The following is a 17,958-nucleotide window of genomic DNA, read 5'->3' on the forward strand; positions in this document are numbered from 1 at the left end:
AGTGATGAATAAGAGGAGAAAAAGACCTTCCAAGATAAGTTAAAACTGCTAGAACAGCATGACCATGGGACCAGCATTACAGAAGATACTCAAGGGAATCCTAGATCCTAAAGAAGAATGATTAACACAATCACTTGGGCACAGGAAAAAATAAGTCTCACTAGAAAATTAGACACACAAAAGAAAAACAGGAAAAAAATCAAACATTATCAAAGGAGCAAACCATCAAACCTCAAAGATAAAACAGGAAGAAAATCAAACCTGAAGAACATCAACAAAATGAGAGACAACTACATACCTTTCAATAATAACCCTAAATGTAAATGGTCTTAATTCTCCAATTAAAAGACACAGATTGGCTGATTAGACAAAACAAGATCCAGCAATAAGGTGCCTGTAAAACATTCATCTCACCTACAAAGACATAATCTAAAAGCATATGTAACTGTCAACACATCTTTAGATCAACATGATATAACTTATTCAGGACTAATACAAATAAACTTCATATGTTAGCTCAAGTCTGGGGTTTCTCATCATCAGTAAATATACAGTTTTCATTAGGATTTCTGAAATACTGACATTACTTAAAATACTCCCATTCTTATTTTCCTAGACCTAATGGGTTTAAATATCACTGAATCAAAGAACGTTGTGCAGGAAATGATGTATACTAATGTAGAGATAGAAAAAGTAAAATTAAGTCATTTATACAAGTTTTTTAATCATTTAATTAATTGAACCCAGGGTCTTGCACATGCTAGGCACACATTATACAACTGAGTTATACCCTGAGTCCTAAACTTAAATTTTATCTGTTAATTCATGATTATATATATTCAAAAAGTAAGATCAAGTCAAATTCTTTTTTTTTTCATTTTTAAAATGCTACACCAAATAAAAAAGTGGAATGAATTGAACATAATTTTTCTATGTTCACATATGAATACAACACCAGTGAAATTCCACATCTGAACAACCACAAGAACAGGAGGCTAATTAGAATAAGTTATACTGAGTGTATGTCAAAATACACTCTACTGTCATATATATCTAAAAAGAACAAATTAACAAAGAGAGAAAAAAAATCACCTCATTTAAAAAACAAAAAAAAAAGCTAGACCATACTTTACCACAGCTAATACTTAGCAGTACAATCCATTAATGATTTCAATGACGAAACAAGAAAATGTCCATGACTAGATAATTCTTCTCAAAATTTACTATTTCTCCATGCATGTATCATTTATAAACAGTAACAAATATCTATCTCGGAAAGCAAAGGTAAGCTCTCATATACCATTAGTTTAGAAATGCAAGAGGAAGAAAAGGAAATGGACAGAGGGAGGAAAGGTAAAAGGAACAACAGGAAAAAGGGAGACAGAAAGGAATGGGAAGGAGAGGAGCAGAACAGAGGAAAAAGCAAGGAGGAAATAAGACAAAACAAGAAACCTGCAAATATTCTGATGTAATTTCTCTTGAAGTTCAATGAAGCTGTCATATCGATCTTTAGTAAACTTAATATTCCGGAGAACTGCTGCGACTGCAAAAGGGCGTATTTTAGCTGTCTGCAATTAAAAATACCAAGAGATAGTAAACACTCAAGCTTTTCTTTATAATAATCTTACAATAGAAAGGTAACTGCATACTCCTAACAGTGCCAAAATTCTGATTCCAACAAGTATCTTCATTTACCAATCATAGGAGCAAAATAAAGTGGTAAGCAAGAGACAAAATCACTAGCCTCACAGAATTTACATTTTAGTGAGATTTTTAAAACTTACTAAATAATTGAGAAAAAAATAATTTTTAAAAATAATTTGCTCATCCAGGCATAGTGACACATGTCTAAAATTCCAGGAACTCAGGAGGCTGAGGCAGGAAGATCACAAGTTCAAGGTCAACCTCAGCAACTAAGCAAAGAGGCCCTAAGCAACTTGGCAAGACCCTCAAAATAAAAAGGGCTGAAGACATGATTCAGTGGTTAGGCATCCCTGGATTCAACACCTAGTAACAAAATAAATAAACAAATAAATAGAAAATAAAAATAAACTGCTCAAAGTTTATATTTTTACCAAGATAAACCTCCCACATTTTATCTTTAAAATTTTTGTAACATATCATAATTTAAATATATCTCAAATGTTTATTAATTGATTGCAGTGCTGGGCATCAAACTCTGAGCCTTTTCATGCTAATAAGCAAGCACTCTACCACTGAACAGCAACACTAGCCCTCAAATGTGTTTCATATAAACATTTGGACATTTTCCAAAACCATTTATGGGAAACAGGTACTTTGTTTTCTATTGTTTCTTGGTAATAAGTTGATTATTTTTTTTAAAAGAGCTATAGGCTAAAAACATATCTAAATGATCACAGAAAATCACATTTGACAGAAGGATCAGATTTGTTTCTTTGTCTTCCCCACCTTAAACACACAGAAGAGATTCTTTTGAAAGGGAAAATACTAATTTTTTCTTATTACCTCTTCTGTGACAATCAGTTTTTGAATTTCTCCATTAGGCATTACCCGTTTATATACTGGAGCTTTTATCCTAAAATTAATAATAAAACAAAGTTATTCGTAATTAGTGAAAACATCTGATAAATTGATTACATTCTTTGCTTATAAGTAAAAAGAATGTTTACAAAAATCAAAAGAATTAAGGCAATGAGGAGATGAATTATAGCAGTTAAATATTAAAAATAGGAAAGCAAAAACTAAAAAAGGAAAAAAAGAAAACAAAAACTAACAAACTTTCTAACACTTTAGGTTATTCAAAAAGGTCTCTGGATGCCTAATAATAACAAGTTTTCTATCACTAGAGTTCCAGCAAAGGCTACAAAACCATTAATAGAGCAACTGTTAAAGGAACGGGATTAGTTATTTTTTTACCACAACCATGAGATTCTAAGCTTCAAAGAAAAAAAAACATAGCTTATTAAAAATACAGAATCCCTGGGTCTATTTAGACCTACTGAATCAGAACAGTCAAAACAAAGTTTTGGTAACTGGTGCATTTTGAAAGCATTTCTAGATAATTTTTTCCATTGGTGATTACAAACTACTGTTTTAAGGCAGTGCTTCTCAACCTTCAACGTGTATATAGTCAATTGAAGAGTATGTTAAACCTCAGAACTTGATTAAGTGGATCTTGGATAGAGGCTAAGAATCTGCATTTCTAACAAGCTCCCAATGATGCAGATACTGCTGGTCCATGGACCACACTTTAAGTTGCAAAGGTCTTAAGTTGTTCCTAATTTTGTCTCATAAAAAAAGCATAAGAGCCAGGCACCCAATGGCTCAGGGGGCGGAGGCAGGAGGCTTGGGAGTTCAAAGCCAGTCTCAACAACTGCAAGGTGCTCAGCAACTTGGTGAGCCCATGTCTCTAAATAAAATACAAAATAGGGCTGGGGATGTGGCTCAATGGCCAAGTGCCCCTGGGTTCAATCCCCAGTACCCCCCACGAAAAAATAAAACAAAATAAAAGCACACGAGTTGCCTAGTAAAAATGCAGACTCTGATCAATGTGTTGGGAAACACTCTGAAAGGTTATCCTTTATCCTTATATCCTAAAATGTAAGCATATGATTGTCATGCATGGAACCAATTTATTCAACCCCCAAATTGTAACCACCTTAATCAAATGACCGATCATTATCATTTCACAAAAAGCCATTGTTCACCCAATGATAATTTCAGAATCTATCCCAACAGCTAGCTCTTATTCTTTTGTTACTCATGGATTATGTATAAGTAATTAAAACCAAAAATAATTACTTTTGAGAGCTACTTCTTCTACCCTTTTCACTTTATATTTTCATTAAACTCTATTAAGGGTTACATGCAGAAATAGAAAAGGCCTTAAAAGTCTTCTTCAGCAAGATGTGACGGTTCACACCTGTAATCCCAGCAGCTTGGGAGGCTGAGGCAGGAAGATAGTGAGTTCAAAGCCAGCTTCAGCAATTAGTGAGGCCCTAAGCAATTTAAAAATAAAATCTGGAAAGGGCAAGGTAAATATATAAATATACTGTAAAGGCAGCAGAATGAAGACAATCAAGGTGTGGCTCAGTGGTTGAGCGCCCCTGGGTTCAATCCATGGTACCAATAAATAAATAAATAAATCCTAAATAAATAAATAAATTCATTATAGATTAGGAGATTGAAATTAGAGATACCAATCATATACATATCATAAACCATCAAGGTTTTCCAGTTAGGATGCTCTACTCCTGAGCTTCCTAAGAATTCTTAAGGCAAAAGGATACATAATGAACAGCCATCTCTACTTTTCCTCCCAAATGTTAGCAAATCCAAGGAAGTACCCCCTTCCAAAAAGATTATTTAGTAGGGTATACCACACAAACCTATGGAGTTTTTTAAGAAGCCATAAAGTCATTAACCCCAATTTTCAAATGCATTTCCAAAATGAGTATTCAATGACTCAGGTAAATTTTAAAATGGCTACAATCTCCATGAATCTGATCCTTCAATCTTCCTTTTATGCTGACCTACAGCTAAGTATTCAGACATTGTTTCTTGAGATTTAAACACAACTGCTGACAATAATTTGGGAATAAAAGGGAGAAGAGGCACTGAACCCTAACAAATATATTTCTTTACCTTTCTTTGAAGACCTGAAGCCCTCGAACCAATCCTTCCAGACACAGGAGATCATATCTATTGGCAGGAACGTCGATTTTGTAAAGAACAACATCAGAGGCCCCCTCTGCCTTCACATTACCTTGTTCCTTACTTATTATTTCCTTTTCAGACGTCTAAAACAAGCCAAATCAAAGTGAAAAGGTTAATAAAACTACATTATGCATATTCTTCTCTTCAACAATAGGTTTATTACATCTACAACAAAAACAACATTAAAATATTAAATGCTATAATTGGAGCTGACAGAAAAATACTCAAATTCCTATTCAGTTCAGACATGTAGGATCCTCAGTGATTCCAGAACAGCACAAATCCACCTAAAGAAAATGTCAACAAATACCCACTAGTCAACTCCTGCCTAGCACCTGCTTTTCCAAATAAAATTTTACTGGAAGACAGACCCATTCATTTATATATTATCTGTTATCGCACAGTACAATAGCTGAATTATAACTGAGATAATAACCTCCAAAGCCTAACTTATTTATTATCTGGACCTTTATAGAAAAAGTTTGCCATCTCTATCTAAAAGAACATGAAGGCACCACCAAAAGCAATAATGGAAGTGTCAAAGAAAGAAACACAGAACAATAACCAAAATGTCAAAGAAAGAAAGATAAATCATCAAATAAAAGAATGTATTTCTAGCTGGGTGCAGTGGGACACAACTGTAGTCCCAGCAACTCCAGAGACTAAAGCAGGGAGATCGAAAGTTCTAGGCCAGTCTGAGCAACTTAGCTGAGGGCTAGGGATGTGGCTCATAGCACCACTGGGTTCAATACCCTGTACTGAGAAGGAAAAAAAAAAAAAAAGAATACAATTTGTTATACGATAAAGATTCCATTCCAAATCTAAATCCTGAGCTGAGGGTATAGTTTAGTGATCAAGCATTTGCCTAGCATGCATGAAGCCCTGGGTTTGATTCCCAGCACTGCAAAAAAACAAAAACCCCAAATTGAAATCATCTGGGCACCCAAGCCCAGCAGGAATGTGAGAATGACTGATAATATAAAAGCAAACAAAAACATCTCCAGGCGAGGAAAGTGATCATCAGAAGGTATGAATGAGAATTAGCATAATAGGTACAATCTAGTGACAGTAAAGATATACTGTAAAGACAGCAGAATGAAGGCAACCAAGAGAAGGAGGAGGAACATCACAGGGTGGCAATTTTTAATGCAGTGGCAAAGCTTAGAGTACCTTATTCACCACATTATAGTAGAGAATATATTTCTATTTGCTGTGTCTACAACAGAGAATTTCAAATATAAATTTTTCAATCAAAATAATTATGTTACATCCAACTGTTATTGTTACCCTTTATTTAGAAATCCCACTTAACAAGAATTCACAAAATTTCCACTACTAATAACTTGTTTAAAAATAAACAATGGCTTTCTATTAACATAAAAACTTTGGTTTTACGTGATGCACTCCCACAGCCACCACATGACTAGTTCAAACCACCATAATATGGGAACCAGATAAACGAAGGTATCTGAATATAAAATGGCCTAATTCTTTTGCAGTATGCGGCCACACGTGCACACACGTGCGAACAGCTTAAATCTTTCAATTTTCAGTATCTTTTCTTTTTAAATACATGACAGCAAAATGTATTATAATTCTCATTACATGTATAGAGCACAGTTTTTCATATCTTTGTATAAAGTATGTTCACGCCAATTCATGTCTTTATACATGTACTTTTTTTGCATTACAATTCTTATTACACATATATACCACAATTTTTTATATCTCTGTATATAAAATAGGTTGGCATCAGATTCGTGTCTTCATACATGTACTTTGGATAATGATGTCAATTTTCAGTATCTTATTTTATCAAAAGATCATACGTAACTTTGTGCTAGGCAGTATGATAAATTCTGCACAAACAAAATTAATTAATTTTTTTAAAAAGACCATATGTGAAGACTGAGTTAAATTTGAGAGCAAGAGGGATATATCAAGATGATATAATCTAAACTCCTTACTTCACAATTGAACAGAGTCTAAAATATGAGAACTAGAGAGGCAAAGTAATTTTCTCTGAACACTAAAAACATCACAGTCCACAGATGAATCATCATAGTCTAACTATAAGGTAACAAAGATAAGCAACCTCAGAAAAATGAGCTCATATTCAGAATATCTGAAAAATAAGTATCTAATACATACAATTTCATCAAGTTCCAGACCAAATTCAAAACATAGTTCATCAAATTCTTCGTCAGCTGAGAAGAAAAAAAGAGACCATTAGTTTTAATTTGTTCAGCACAATAAAAATTGTCTATGAATTGTATTTTCTTATTAATAATTACCTTTTACACTCAGCATACTAAATATCAAACATTAGACATCATCATTCAACAACAATCAAAAGTTTTGCTTAAAAAAAAAAAACTATTGTAGGACTAATTGCTCAGGTACAGGATTAGATTACCAGTGTTGGGAAGTTTGAAAAGATACAAGGAAAAAACAACAACCTACTAAATGGCTCCAAGCCACCAATCCTACACAATAGAACATCACATAAGCCCAGTTATCCTTTAAAATTCTCTGAGGCCATCAGACACCTGACTTCACAGCCAAGCTAATCAGGGTTTAGAATTCTGATTATCCCACTTATTAGCTGTGGGAGCTTTGTATCTTTTATAAATATTCCTGGCACCTATTTTAAACTTTACCAATATCTCATCCATAAAGTGACCTTTTACAGTTATTTTTAACATGGAACTGTTACAAAGATTTAAATGACATCAGGCAGATAATGGAGTGGGCATACATCCTGAAATACAGTGTGTCTACACTAATATTTTCCTTCCTTATTCCACTTTCTTTGATACAGCATTTTCAGAGTTTTCACATGATCAAAAACTGAACACAAGCTGGGCACAGTGGCACACAACTATAATCCCAGTGGCTCAGGAGACTGAGACAGGAGGATTGTGTGTCCAAAGCTAGCCTTAGCAAAAAGTGAGGCACTAAACAACTCAGTGAGACCCTGTCTCTAAATAAAATACAAAACAGGGCTGAGGATGTGGCTCAGTGGTCAAGTGCCCCTGAGCTCAATGCCTGGTCCCAAAACACAAACAAAAAAATGGAACACAAACTATCTACCAGTACATTCTAGTGAAAAGCTGTCTTAAGATTCCTGACTATGGAACAGATGTAAAGCTCAGTGGAAGAGTGTATTCTTAGCATGTGCCATGCCCTAAATTCAATTGCCAGCATCAGGAGGTGAAAAAAAAGATTAATCTAATCCAGACACTGAACTTCAACTTAATAAATATTTATTGAGCAACTACTATATGACAGGCACTTAGATGCAGAGCTACAAAGATAAATACTCCACTACTTTTTAGTCTAGCGAAGAAATCAAAAGTGTACTGGGTCAGCATATGCAAGAAAAAAGGAGGATGAGCTCTGGGTCAGCTTCCTCAATTACACCAGACCAAAATTAGAACTGCCTTGTACACAGTTAAGACGGCAGAGGAGACTGAAGAAATGGGATCAGGTAAACTGCTGGTCAAAGCAGAAGAACTAGAGAGACCTAAAGAACTGAAAAAGTTAAAAATCACCCACGTGTTTGATTTGGCTGAAGAAGTAAGATGACTAAGAAAGTGGATACTCATCTAAAGAAGCCAAATCCTTCCCAAAATTTCCACCACCAATAACTTGCTAAAAATAAACGATGTCTTTCTACTAACATAAAGACTTTTTGTTTTGCTTCTTCAAGCAAAACAAGAAAGAAAAAGAAAGGTCAATGTCCCTTCACTGTGCTGTCACTCCCTCTGGGTCAGGGCCATGCTTCCAGAACACTGAGAATAGAAGGAAGCCAGCACAGATAGCAAAGAAGTAACAAAAGTTCTGAGAACAAAAACCAGGAAACCAGGGGAACCAAAGAAGAAAAGACACTGAGAATTTCCAAAAGAAACCAGATAAGTGGAGAACACATTCATGTGTTCAGAGTTATTTTCTACAGTATATTTACAGAAGGTACAGGTGCCACGGCAGTTTTATTGTGTATTATAAAAAACAAATATTTTTCATTCCCTGAGCTTCTCAAAAGACGTTTTTGTACCTGACCTAACTTTCTGTTTTAAAATCAGAGTTACAGAGGTGTCAAAAACATACATTGGAAAAAAGAGACTCTTCAACAAATGGTGCTGGGAGAACTGGAAATCCATATGCAGCAAAATGAAATTAAACCTCTATCTCCACCATGCACAAAACTCAACTCACAGTGGATCAAGGACCTAGGAATTAGACCAGAGAATCCTCTCCTAATAGAAGAAAAAGTAGGCCAAATCTTCATCATGTCAGCCTAAGACCTGACTTCCTAAACAAGACTCCTAAAGCATAAGAAGTAAATCAAGAATCAATAAGTGAGATGGATTCAAACTAAAAAGCTTCTTTACAGCAAAAGAAACAATCAATAATGTGAAGAGAGAGCCAATAAAAATGGAGAAAAATCTTTACCACACACACACATCTGATAGAGCACTAATCTCCAGGATATATAAAGAACTTAAAAAAAAAAAAAAACTTAACACCAAAGAAATAAAGAACCCAAACAAAAAATGGGCTAAGGAACTGGGAAGACATTTCACAGAAGATTACAATCGATCAACAAATATATGAAAAAATGTTCAACATCTCCAGCAATTAGAGAAATGCAAATCAAAACTACCCTAAGAGTTCATCTCATTCCTGTTAGAATGGCAATTATCAAGAATTCAAGGAACTGGGGTTGTGGCTCAGTGGTAGAGAGCTTCCCTACACGTGTGAGGCACTGGGTTGGATCCTCAGCACCACATAAAACTGAAATAAAGATATTATGTCCACCTATAAGTAAAAAATAAATAAAAAAGAATTCAAGCAACAATGAGTACTGGCAAGGATATGGGGAAAAAGGTACACTGATTCATTGCTGGTGGGACTGCAAACTGGTGCAGTCACTATGGAAAGCAGTAAGGAGGTTCCTTAGAAAACTTGGAATGGAACCAGCATTTGACCCAGCTCTCCCACTCCTCAGTCTACACCCAAATAACTTAAAATCAGAGTACTACAGTGATGCAGTCACATCAATGTTTATAGCAGCTCAATTCACAATAGCTAAACTATGGAACCAATCTAGATGCCCCTTATAGCTGAATGTATAAAGAAACTGTGGTATATATACACAATGGAATATTACTCAGCCTTAAAGAATGAAATTATGGCATTTGCAGGTAAATGGATGGAGTTGGAGAATATCATGCTAAATGAAGTAAACAGATCCCAAAAAAACAAAGGCCAAATGTTTTCTTTGATGAATGCTATTCATAATGGGGGTGGAGGGGCAAGGAAAGAATGGAGGAATTTAGGATTGGCCAGAGGAGAGGGGATGAGAGGGTGTATGTGTAGTGGGGGAAGATGTTGGAATAAGACAGACATATGTACAACCAGAGAAATGAAACACTGGGCTCCATTTGTGTAAAAAATTAAATTAAATTTTAAAAAATCAGAGTTATATTTCTTTCAGGACATTTTGTCCCAAAGCAACAAAATCTGTGATATTGCTAGCAGTCTAATTCTGTTATTAGTATATAAGACACATTTATAAAGACCTGATTCTGTGGCTTAAATCCAGCATTTCACCTCTGAAAGTCTGCACTACTAGGCAGGTGTCAGGTGTTGTAAATGTGTGCAGGGTCATGTTTAAATAATGAAGCCATAAGCCCCAAGTCAGTGGGAACCCAGTCTACTTTGTTTAGCTCTAATCAGCAACACCAAAAAAAGTCTATGTTGAAAATATGCACTCAATAAATATGTCTATTAATGAATGGATTTACACGAAAATTGGGGAATGGATGGGTGTGTCTGAAAGGACAGCCAAAAATGCATCTTAATATGCAAGAATTTGGATAATACTTCTTTTCTAGAGAACACGTGGACAGTTAACCACTACTTTTTAACTATGGCTTTTTAAAAAAAGTCTTGTGCGCATCTTCTTAACATCTTACCTGTAACATTTTTATATTTGCTTAATAGCTAGTTACTTTGTATACTGGAAATTAATGTTGTTTAACTATTAAATGTGAACTGATATTTAAAGAAGAAAGAAGAAATAGAAAAAGGAGAAAGAGTGCAATTCATGACATACCAAGAAATTTGCCCTCTGTCCTACCTACAAGCAATGGCATTACATTGAAGGAGTTTTCAGCTGGGCAAACACATAATTGGATCTGCTTTTGTTTTCTTTCTCCAGTGAGGGGGACTGAACTCTGAGTCTCTCAGACGCTGGGCAAGCATCCTACCACTGAGGTACATCTCCAGCCCTTGATCTGCATTTTAAAAACTGATGGAAGGGTAGAGGATGATTGTAGCAGGGAGTCTTCCCAGCAGCATGAGTATGAAGGAGAAGGAATGAACATGAGAAATGTTAATGAGGCAAAATGTGTAAGGCTTAATGGTTGACTGAAGGCAGGTGGAACAGCCAGGATGTCCAGGATGATTCCCAAATTTCTGGTTTTAGGGAAAAAAAGGCCTCATTAACTAGTATAGGTAATAAGAGAGGTAACCAGCCCCCAAGATGGCACCTGATGATTCAGCCTCCTAGTATTCAAGCCCCTGTGTGAACTTAGGTCAGATGCAATGTAGGTGAGCATGGAAGCAGATTCTCTGGTTCTGCTAAACCTTGAGACGAAGCAGTGCCATTTGACAGCTCCATTTGACAGCGTGACTGTCAACCTGGTGAGAGATTCACAGCCAGAAGCACCCAGCTAAGCCCTCTGATTCTTGCTTCTCAGAAACTGTGTGAAGTAATAATGGTACACTATCTCACACTCACAGTGCTGGTGTAAATTATTATGTACCAATAGACTGTTAACACACACCTCCCTGGAGGTGCAGTGCTGCTAAAACAAAAACCAAACTCTGGAGGGCTTTGGAACCAGACAGCAGGCTTTGAGTACTGTAATGAAATCCTAAGGGCCTTCAAGATGCTACTGATCAAAAGGCAGGTGAGGATGCAAAAGAGAGTGCTACTAGAAAGCAGAAGAAGGGAAATCCTTGGTATGTAGAAGCATAAAGTTTAAAAACACCAGCCTGCAATTAATGTAGACCATTTACTAAGTGACTTAAGATTTTCAATGAGTGTTCAAAGTGCAGCCTGATTTTTTTTTTCCTGCTGCTCACGTGAAAGAAGGGATAAACTAAAGGAAGGAATGTTAAACAAAACGGAGTCAGGATGTTGATGATTTTTTAAATGCTCAGCCTCAGCTGGGCACAGTGGTGCACGCCTATGATCCCAGCTACTTGGGAGGCTGGGGCAGGAGGGTTGCATGTTAGACATCGTTAGAGTTTAGCTTTTGTCCCCCAAAAGCTAACGTGTTAGAAAATGCAAGAATTTTCAAAGTTGGAATGATTCAATTATGAAAGCTTTACCTTTGGATTAACTGAATGATAACTATAGGCAGGAAGGGTGTAGCTGGAGGAAGTAGGTCACTAGGGGCATGTCTTTGGGTTTTGTATTTTGTCTTTGGTGAGCAGAGCTCACCCTCTGCTTCCTAGTGCCATGTCCTGAGCTGCTCTGCCACAGCCTTCCACCATGATGCTCGCTTCACCTCAGGCCTAGAGCAATGCAGTCAACATATGGACTGAACCGCTGAAATCATGAACCAAAATAGACATTTCCTCCTCTAAGTTATCCTTGTAGAGTATTTTGGTCACAGTGACACAAAGGTGACTAAAACAGACATCTTGTCTCAAATTTTTAAAAATTATTTTTAAAATGGCTAGACATGTAGCTCAGTGGTAAAGTATCCTGAGTGCAATCCTTAGAACCCACCCCCCCACCAAAAAAGTTCAACCTCTCAGATGTAAAACAATGCTACAATTAAGAAATATCTTCTGCCAAGTGCAGAGGCACCTGCCCATAATCCCAGCAACTTGGGAGGCTGAGGAAAGATGATCACAAATTTGAGGCCAGCCAGGGCAACTTAATGTGACCCTATTTCAAAATATAAAATAAAAAGGGCAGAGGATGAGGTTCAGCAACAGAATGCCCCTGGATTTAATACCCAGTGTGAAAAAGAAAAAACAGATTTAAAAATTTCTAAGCAAAGAGCAAACCTAAGGCATAAGACAGAATTAAGAGCATGACTGAAAAATGTTAAAGAGTTAGAAAAATCAAAGGCACAATTCATTCAAACAAAAGGTGCTATAAAGAAATTAAGGGTGTGCCTCAGAAATCCAATTAATCACACAATAGATCTTAATTAAGAACATTGTATGAAGCAAAGTCCAAAGCACAGAGATTTGCAGATGGTAAAGCTTTTGACTAATGAAATGGAAGCCAGGAAAATTCACTAAAGATCCATAAAGTTTTTAGAAGAAATGTACAATCAGAAACATTGCCAGCTTAAACTGAAAGAGGCATACATGACACAAAATAGAAGTATTTGACCCTCAAAATTCTATTAGAGGATGTAGACTGAGAAAATCAATCAGCTGTGAAGCAAATGCTTTCTGGGAATCAATGGGTAGAACCAAGAGGCAAGAGCACAGAGTCATGGAGAGAATTATCCCAAGTCCTGAGACCTAATCAAGAACACTGAACATTTGCCATTTGATTTCAGAATTGCCACAGACTAGAGACTTTGGCTCTTCTATTTTCTCCCCTTTTGAAGAGGAATGGCTATAGTAGCTATCCTTCACCTGTCCCAACAGTGGACAGATAACTTGGCTGTTGAGTCTCTCAGGCCAAGAGTAAACTGAACTTCAGGAGCTATACTCAGATGATAATATTTTGGATTTTTGAGCAGCTGCTGAAACTAGATGGCACTTGTGGTACTAACTCTTCTGCATGTAGGAGAACATGAATTACTGTGGGCCAGGCAGAAGACTGTAGTCATCAGCTATCAAGAAGGCCACCAATGATACCCACCTCCTTAAATACTCCCCTTCCACACAGAGTCAGGATTAGTCTGTGTGACCAAGTGAATATGAAAAGGGACAGTATATCATTTCCAAGTCATTATTAAAAACTGAGGTTTCTGCTTAAGCACTCTCCCATTTATCTGCTCTCTCAGACCTCTCACTCTGGGATGAACAAACTAACATGTTATAAGCAGTCTTATAGAAAAGTCAAAGTGGAAGGAAATAAAGTCTCTAGCCAAACATCAGCAAGGAATTAAGAGCTACCAACAAGCAGTTAGAAAAACTTGGAAGCAGAATCTCCAGCCCCAGTGAGGCCTTGAGATGACTACAGATCTGGCCAATACCTTAACCACAACCTGGTGAGATCCAGAGCCGAACCACCACTCCCCAGTTCTTGACCATAAGAAACCACACAAAATAACAAATGATTATTGTTCTAAGATGCTAAGTTTTTGAGGTATTTATTACATAGTAATGGACAACTAAATGGTTATTAACCAAACTGCATATAACTATTGCCAACCATTACTCCAAGCCAAAATAGGGTCAGAATTAAAGACCAGTGATAACAAATCAGTTAACCGGCATGTATGTGACACAGGAAACTATATGAGCAATAAAAAGGCAGACTAAGAAGATAAAACTGCTCCAAAGTAGGCAGAGGAACCAAGGACCAGATTAACAAAACAGCCAAGAGAGAAGCATCTTTGACTAGAAAACACACCTGGAAGGGGATGTTTGCAACTGGAAGAAACTACAGAATTCAGATAGAAGATAGTCTTGGGAGGATCTGAAAAAAAAGATAAGAATGTAGGAAAAGCGTGAAAACATGTAAAAGAGGAAAACGCAAAAAAAAAAAAAAAAAGAAGAAGAAGAAGAAACGAGATGAGCCTATGTTATTTGGAAACCAGATGCTTTGCTAAACACTCTGACCTCAACCCAATTGATACTTAAAGTTTCAAGAAAGAACACAATATAAATTAATGATGAATATTACTCCTAACTCATTTGAAATACATCTCAAAAACACCAATATTTATTGTCAAAATTTTTTTAAGACCCAGTAGCTAATAAATATTCTCTGTGGAACCAAAAAAAAAAAAAAAAAAATCAAGCTTACCTGATCATTCACAATATGAGAAAAGAGTGGGGAGGGGTAGAGAATATGGCAAAAAAAAACTGGATGGTAGTAAAGAGGTTATAAAAAAAAACTTACTTTCCCAAGATGGAGATCTGGCTGGGAACTGACTATAGATGTTTAAAACAAATATTTGCCACCTACCATCTTGTGCCATTCAGATATATCACACACTACTAGTGAAACTGTGGATTAAAAATATACAATATATAAAAAAGAATTTTATATTATAAAAAGTGGTTAAAGAATTAGAGTCAAGTTCAAAGTGTGAGGGTATTACCTCTACTTTCCAGGAGTTGGAACAGAACCTATGGAGAATAATAGTTCCAGAGTAGGTAATATCTAAAGGTACTCCTTCGCCTAGCAAGATAGCACAGAGCTGTAATTTCAGCAATTCAGGAGGCTGAGGCAGGATCACAAGGCTAGCCTGGGCACTTTAAAGAGACCCAGTCTCAAATAAATAAATAAAAAAGGCTGGAGATGTAGTTCAGTGGTGGAGCAGCCCTGAGTTCAATTCCCGGTATCACACACACACACACACACACAAAAAAAAAAAAAAAAAAACCAACACCAAAAATAATAAAAGTACCCCTTCAGAAAGTTTTTGTTTGTTTTGTTAAAGATAGGGTCTTGCTACATTGCTTAGGGCCTCACTAAATTGCAATGTTTATCAAACTTGCAATCCTCCTGTGTCAGCCTCCAGACTCACTGAGATTGCGGGCATGTACCACACCTGGCTTATTCAGAAAAGTTTTTTTTAAAAGCTAACTCTGTTTTCACAGTAATGGTAATCTCTTATTCTAAGAAACTGCACCTGCGATTCAATTGATTGGAGCTTTGTTATCATCTTGACATTTAATACCAAACAAACAAAAAACAGGTCTCACAAATTGCTTGCTGTGGCCTCTACACACAGATAACTACTGGGTGGGGAAAATATCATTTTGACTCTTACAGCTGTGTGGCAACTGATAACTTACTTAACATTTCCCCTCTGTGTGTTTAATGGTGGTATTTTGGGAACTGAGGAAAGGATGAGGTACAGCGTGAAGAATAAACCCATCCCACATATTCATCATCCAGGTCCCAACTCAGTGCTACCAACCTTATCAAATGCTGTTCCCAGCACATCACCTGCTTTTCTTTCCCTGACAGCACTTAACATTATCCAGAATCATTTTATTAGAGTGCTGGTTAGTTGCTGTCCGCCCTGTTCATCAAAGCAAGAACGTGGACCTTCAGTGCCATGGGCACAGCTGTACTCCCCAAAACTTAGAACACTGCCTGACACTAAGAGCCATTCTGGAAGCATCTAACAAAACAGAGACCGATGGGAATGTCGTCCCCTCTCTTCTGCTCAAACTCCTCCCGCCCCTTTACCAGCCGAGTCAAACAGCACACTACCGTGCCCACGCTCGGGGCGAATCCAGGGGATGCCTCTTATTCTGTACGGGGGCACTAAAGTCGAGGCTAGGCACGCAGAAGGCACTTGATGCCGATAGTGACCGAATGACACTGAGAGCTGGGCACGTGCGGGTGGCACACGCGCGGTGAAGCCGCTCGCGACAATCCCTCCGAGCAGCCGAGCCGCTTGCTATGCAGCCTTCCCTGTGGACCCTGACCGTCCTCAAGGCCAAAAGGTGCAGGGCACCTTCAGTGCTGCCACAACGCCCTTTTGGAGGGCGTCCCAGCCCCCGAGGAAAGGCGCGGAGCCCACTCACTGTAGGTCCGTCCCAAAGCTTTGAAGAGCAGATCGCGCTTCACGCTGACAGTCGGCATGGCGAGTCGGGCCCACTGCGCCTGCGCGCGGAGCGGGCCAGGTCTGGGCGACCCAGGAGCGTAGGACCCGGGACTTCTCATGCAGGCTGTCATAAATATAGCCAGTCTACAGACGACAATTTTTTCTCCATTTTTTTTGTACATGAGTACAATAAAATTGCCTCCATTAGGATGATTAAATCTATCTATTTTTTTCAATGACTTAAACTCTTGGTAAGGAGACATAATTGAATAGAGTTGGCTAGGATTTGATAGGCAATAGAATGGACAGACCTCAAGGTCCCGGATCTAACGTGCTAGAACGAGGGTCACCAAATTCAGTGGGCGGGGCGAGAGAGGGGCGGGTGCCTAGAAAGGCTGGGCGAGAAGGGGCGGAAGTCGGGACGGGCAGGCTCTGCGGTTACAGAAACTTCTCCTGAGGGTTGGAAAAGAAGGAGCGCAGGGTCTGACTTCCTGGATGGAAGGATGTGTAAATACAAGGTTTTGTTTTATTATTTACTTTTTTTTTTTTTTTTTGCGGAGGGGATGTTGTGAACACGCCTTAATTTTATTTTTTAAGCCCTTATAAGTGCAGTACCTTATAAGGGCTTGATATCTGGCAGCGGCCACTTCTGGTGGAGAAGTATTGTTAGAGACCTCTTTTTAGAAGAGGGAATATGCGATTTATTAATGCTGCCTGCTGTCGGGTGCTGTGCTCATCCCTCGGCCAGCAATAGAAGATTTCCTCTTTAAAACAACCCCGAGTGTAATTGAAAGATTACAAAAAATATCGGGCCCTAATCCCTGGAGCCTGTAAATGTTACTTTATATGGAATCGGGCCTTGGTAGATTAAGAATTTTGAGATGGAGAGATTATCCTAGATTATCAAGATGGGCTATCAGTGTAATCACATGTGTTCTTATAAGTGGGAGGCAGAGATCGGAGTGTGGCAGCCCCAAACCGACCATGCCAGCAGCCTCCAGAAACAGGAAGATGCAAGGAGAGAGTCTCCCCTAGCCCTTGGAGCAGCCCTATGCACACTTGGATTGTGAGCAGTGAAACTGCTTTTGGGTTTGGAGCCTCCAGGACAATGAATGAATAAATTTTTGTCTTAGATCCACAAGTTAGTGGTAATTTGTTTCAGAAGCCCTGAGAAACTAACACACTCAGGCAGATTCCATTATTGTCCCCATTTTATAGATGTCCCACTCACCCAACTTGCAAGGCTCCCGGTTCCTCAGGGGAGCCCTGCCCTTATCCTCTGGGTGAAGTACAATGAAGGCACTTCACTTGAGGAGATAGAAGCTGGGCAGGACTCAGGCCACCCTGTTAATCAAGCAGTCATTGACTATGTTAGTTTTTCTTCATGGCCACAGGAAGTCCCCAGTGAACAACATAATAGACATGCAAACATCATGTGAATGGCAAAACCCTAATGCCATATACAACTTTCTATCCCAAATCG

At 37.9% G+C, this 17,958-nt stretch overlaps 1 protein-coding gene across 1 annotated transcript in view; it reads right to left on the reverse strand.

The window, feature by feature from the left end:
• The window catches only part of Farsb (phenylalanyl-tRNA synthetase subunit beta), a 78,222-nt gene extending 61,684 nt beyond the window's left edge, over window positions 1-16,538 (reverse strand). Inside the window, exons 1-5 of the mRNA XM_026390400.2 lie at window positions 16,456-16,538; window positions 6,850-6,905; window positions 4,627-4,781; window positions 2,488-2,557; window positions 1,453-1,568 (exon numbers count right to left, since the gene is read on the reverse strand). Of these exons, the coding sequence (XP_026246185.2) occupies window positions 1,453-1,568; window positions 2,488-2,557; window positions 4,627-4,781; window positions 6,850-6,905; window positions 16,456-16,513 (455 nt within the window). The 5' untranslated portion in view covers window positions 16,514-16,538. The remainder of the gene's footprint in view (window positions 1-1,452; window positions 1,569-2,487; window positions 2,558-4,626; window positions 4,782-6,849; window positions 6,906-16,455) is intronic.
• Between the last annotated feature and the right edge of the window lie 1,420 nt (window positions 16,539-17,958).

This window comes from Urocitellus parryii, chromosome 1, assembly GCF_045843805.1.
Source record: "Urocitellus parryii isolate mUroPar1 chromosome 1, mUroPar1.hap1, whole genome shotgun sequence".
In the NCBI taxonomy this organism is placed as follows: Eukaryota; Metazoa; Chordata; class Mammalia; order Rodentia; family Sciuridae; genus Urocitellus; species Urocitellus parryii.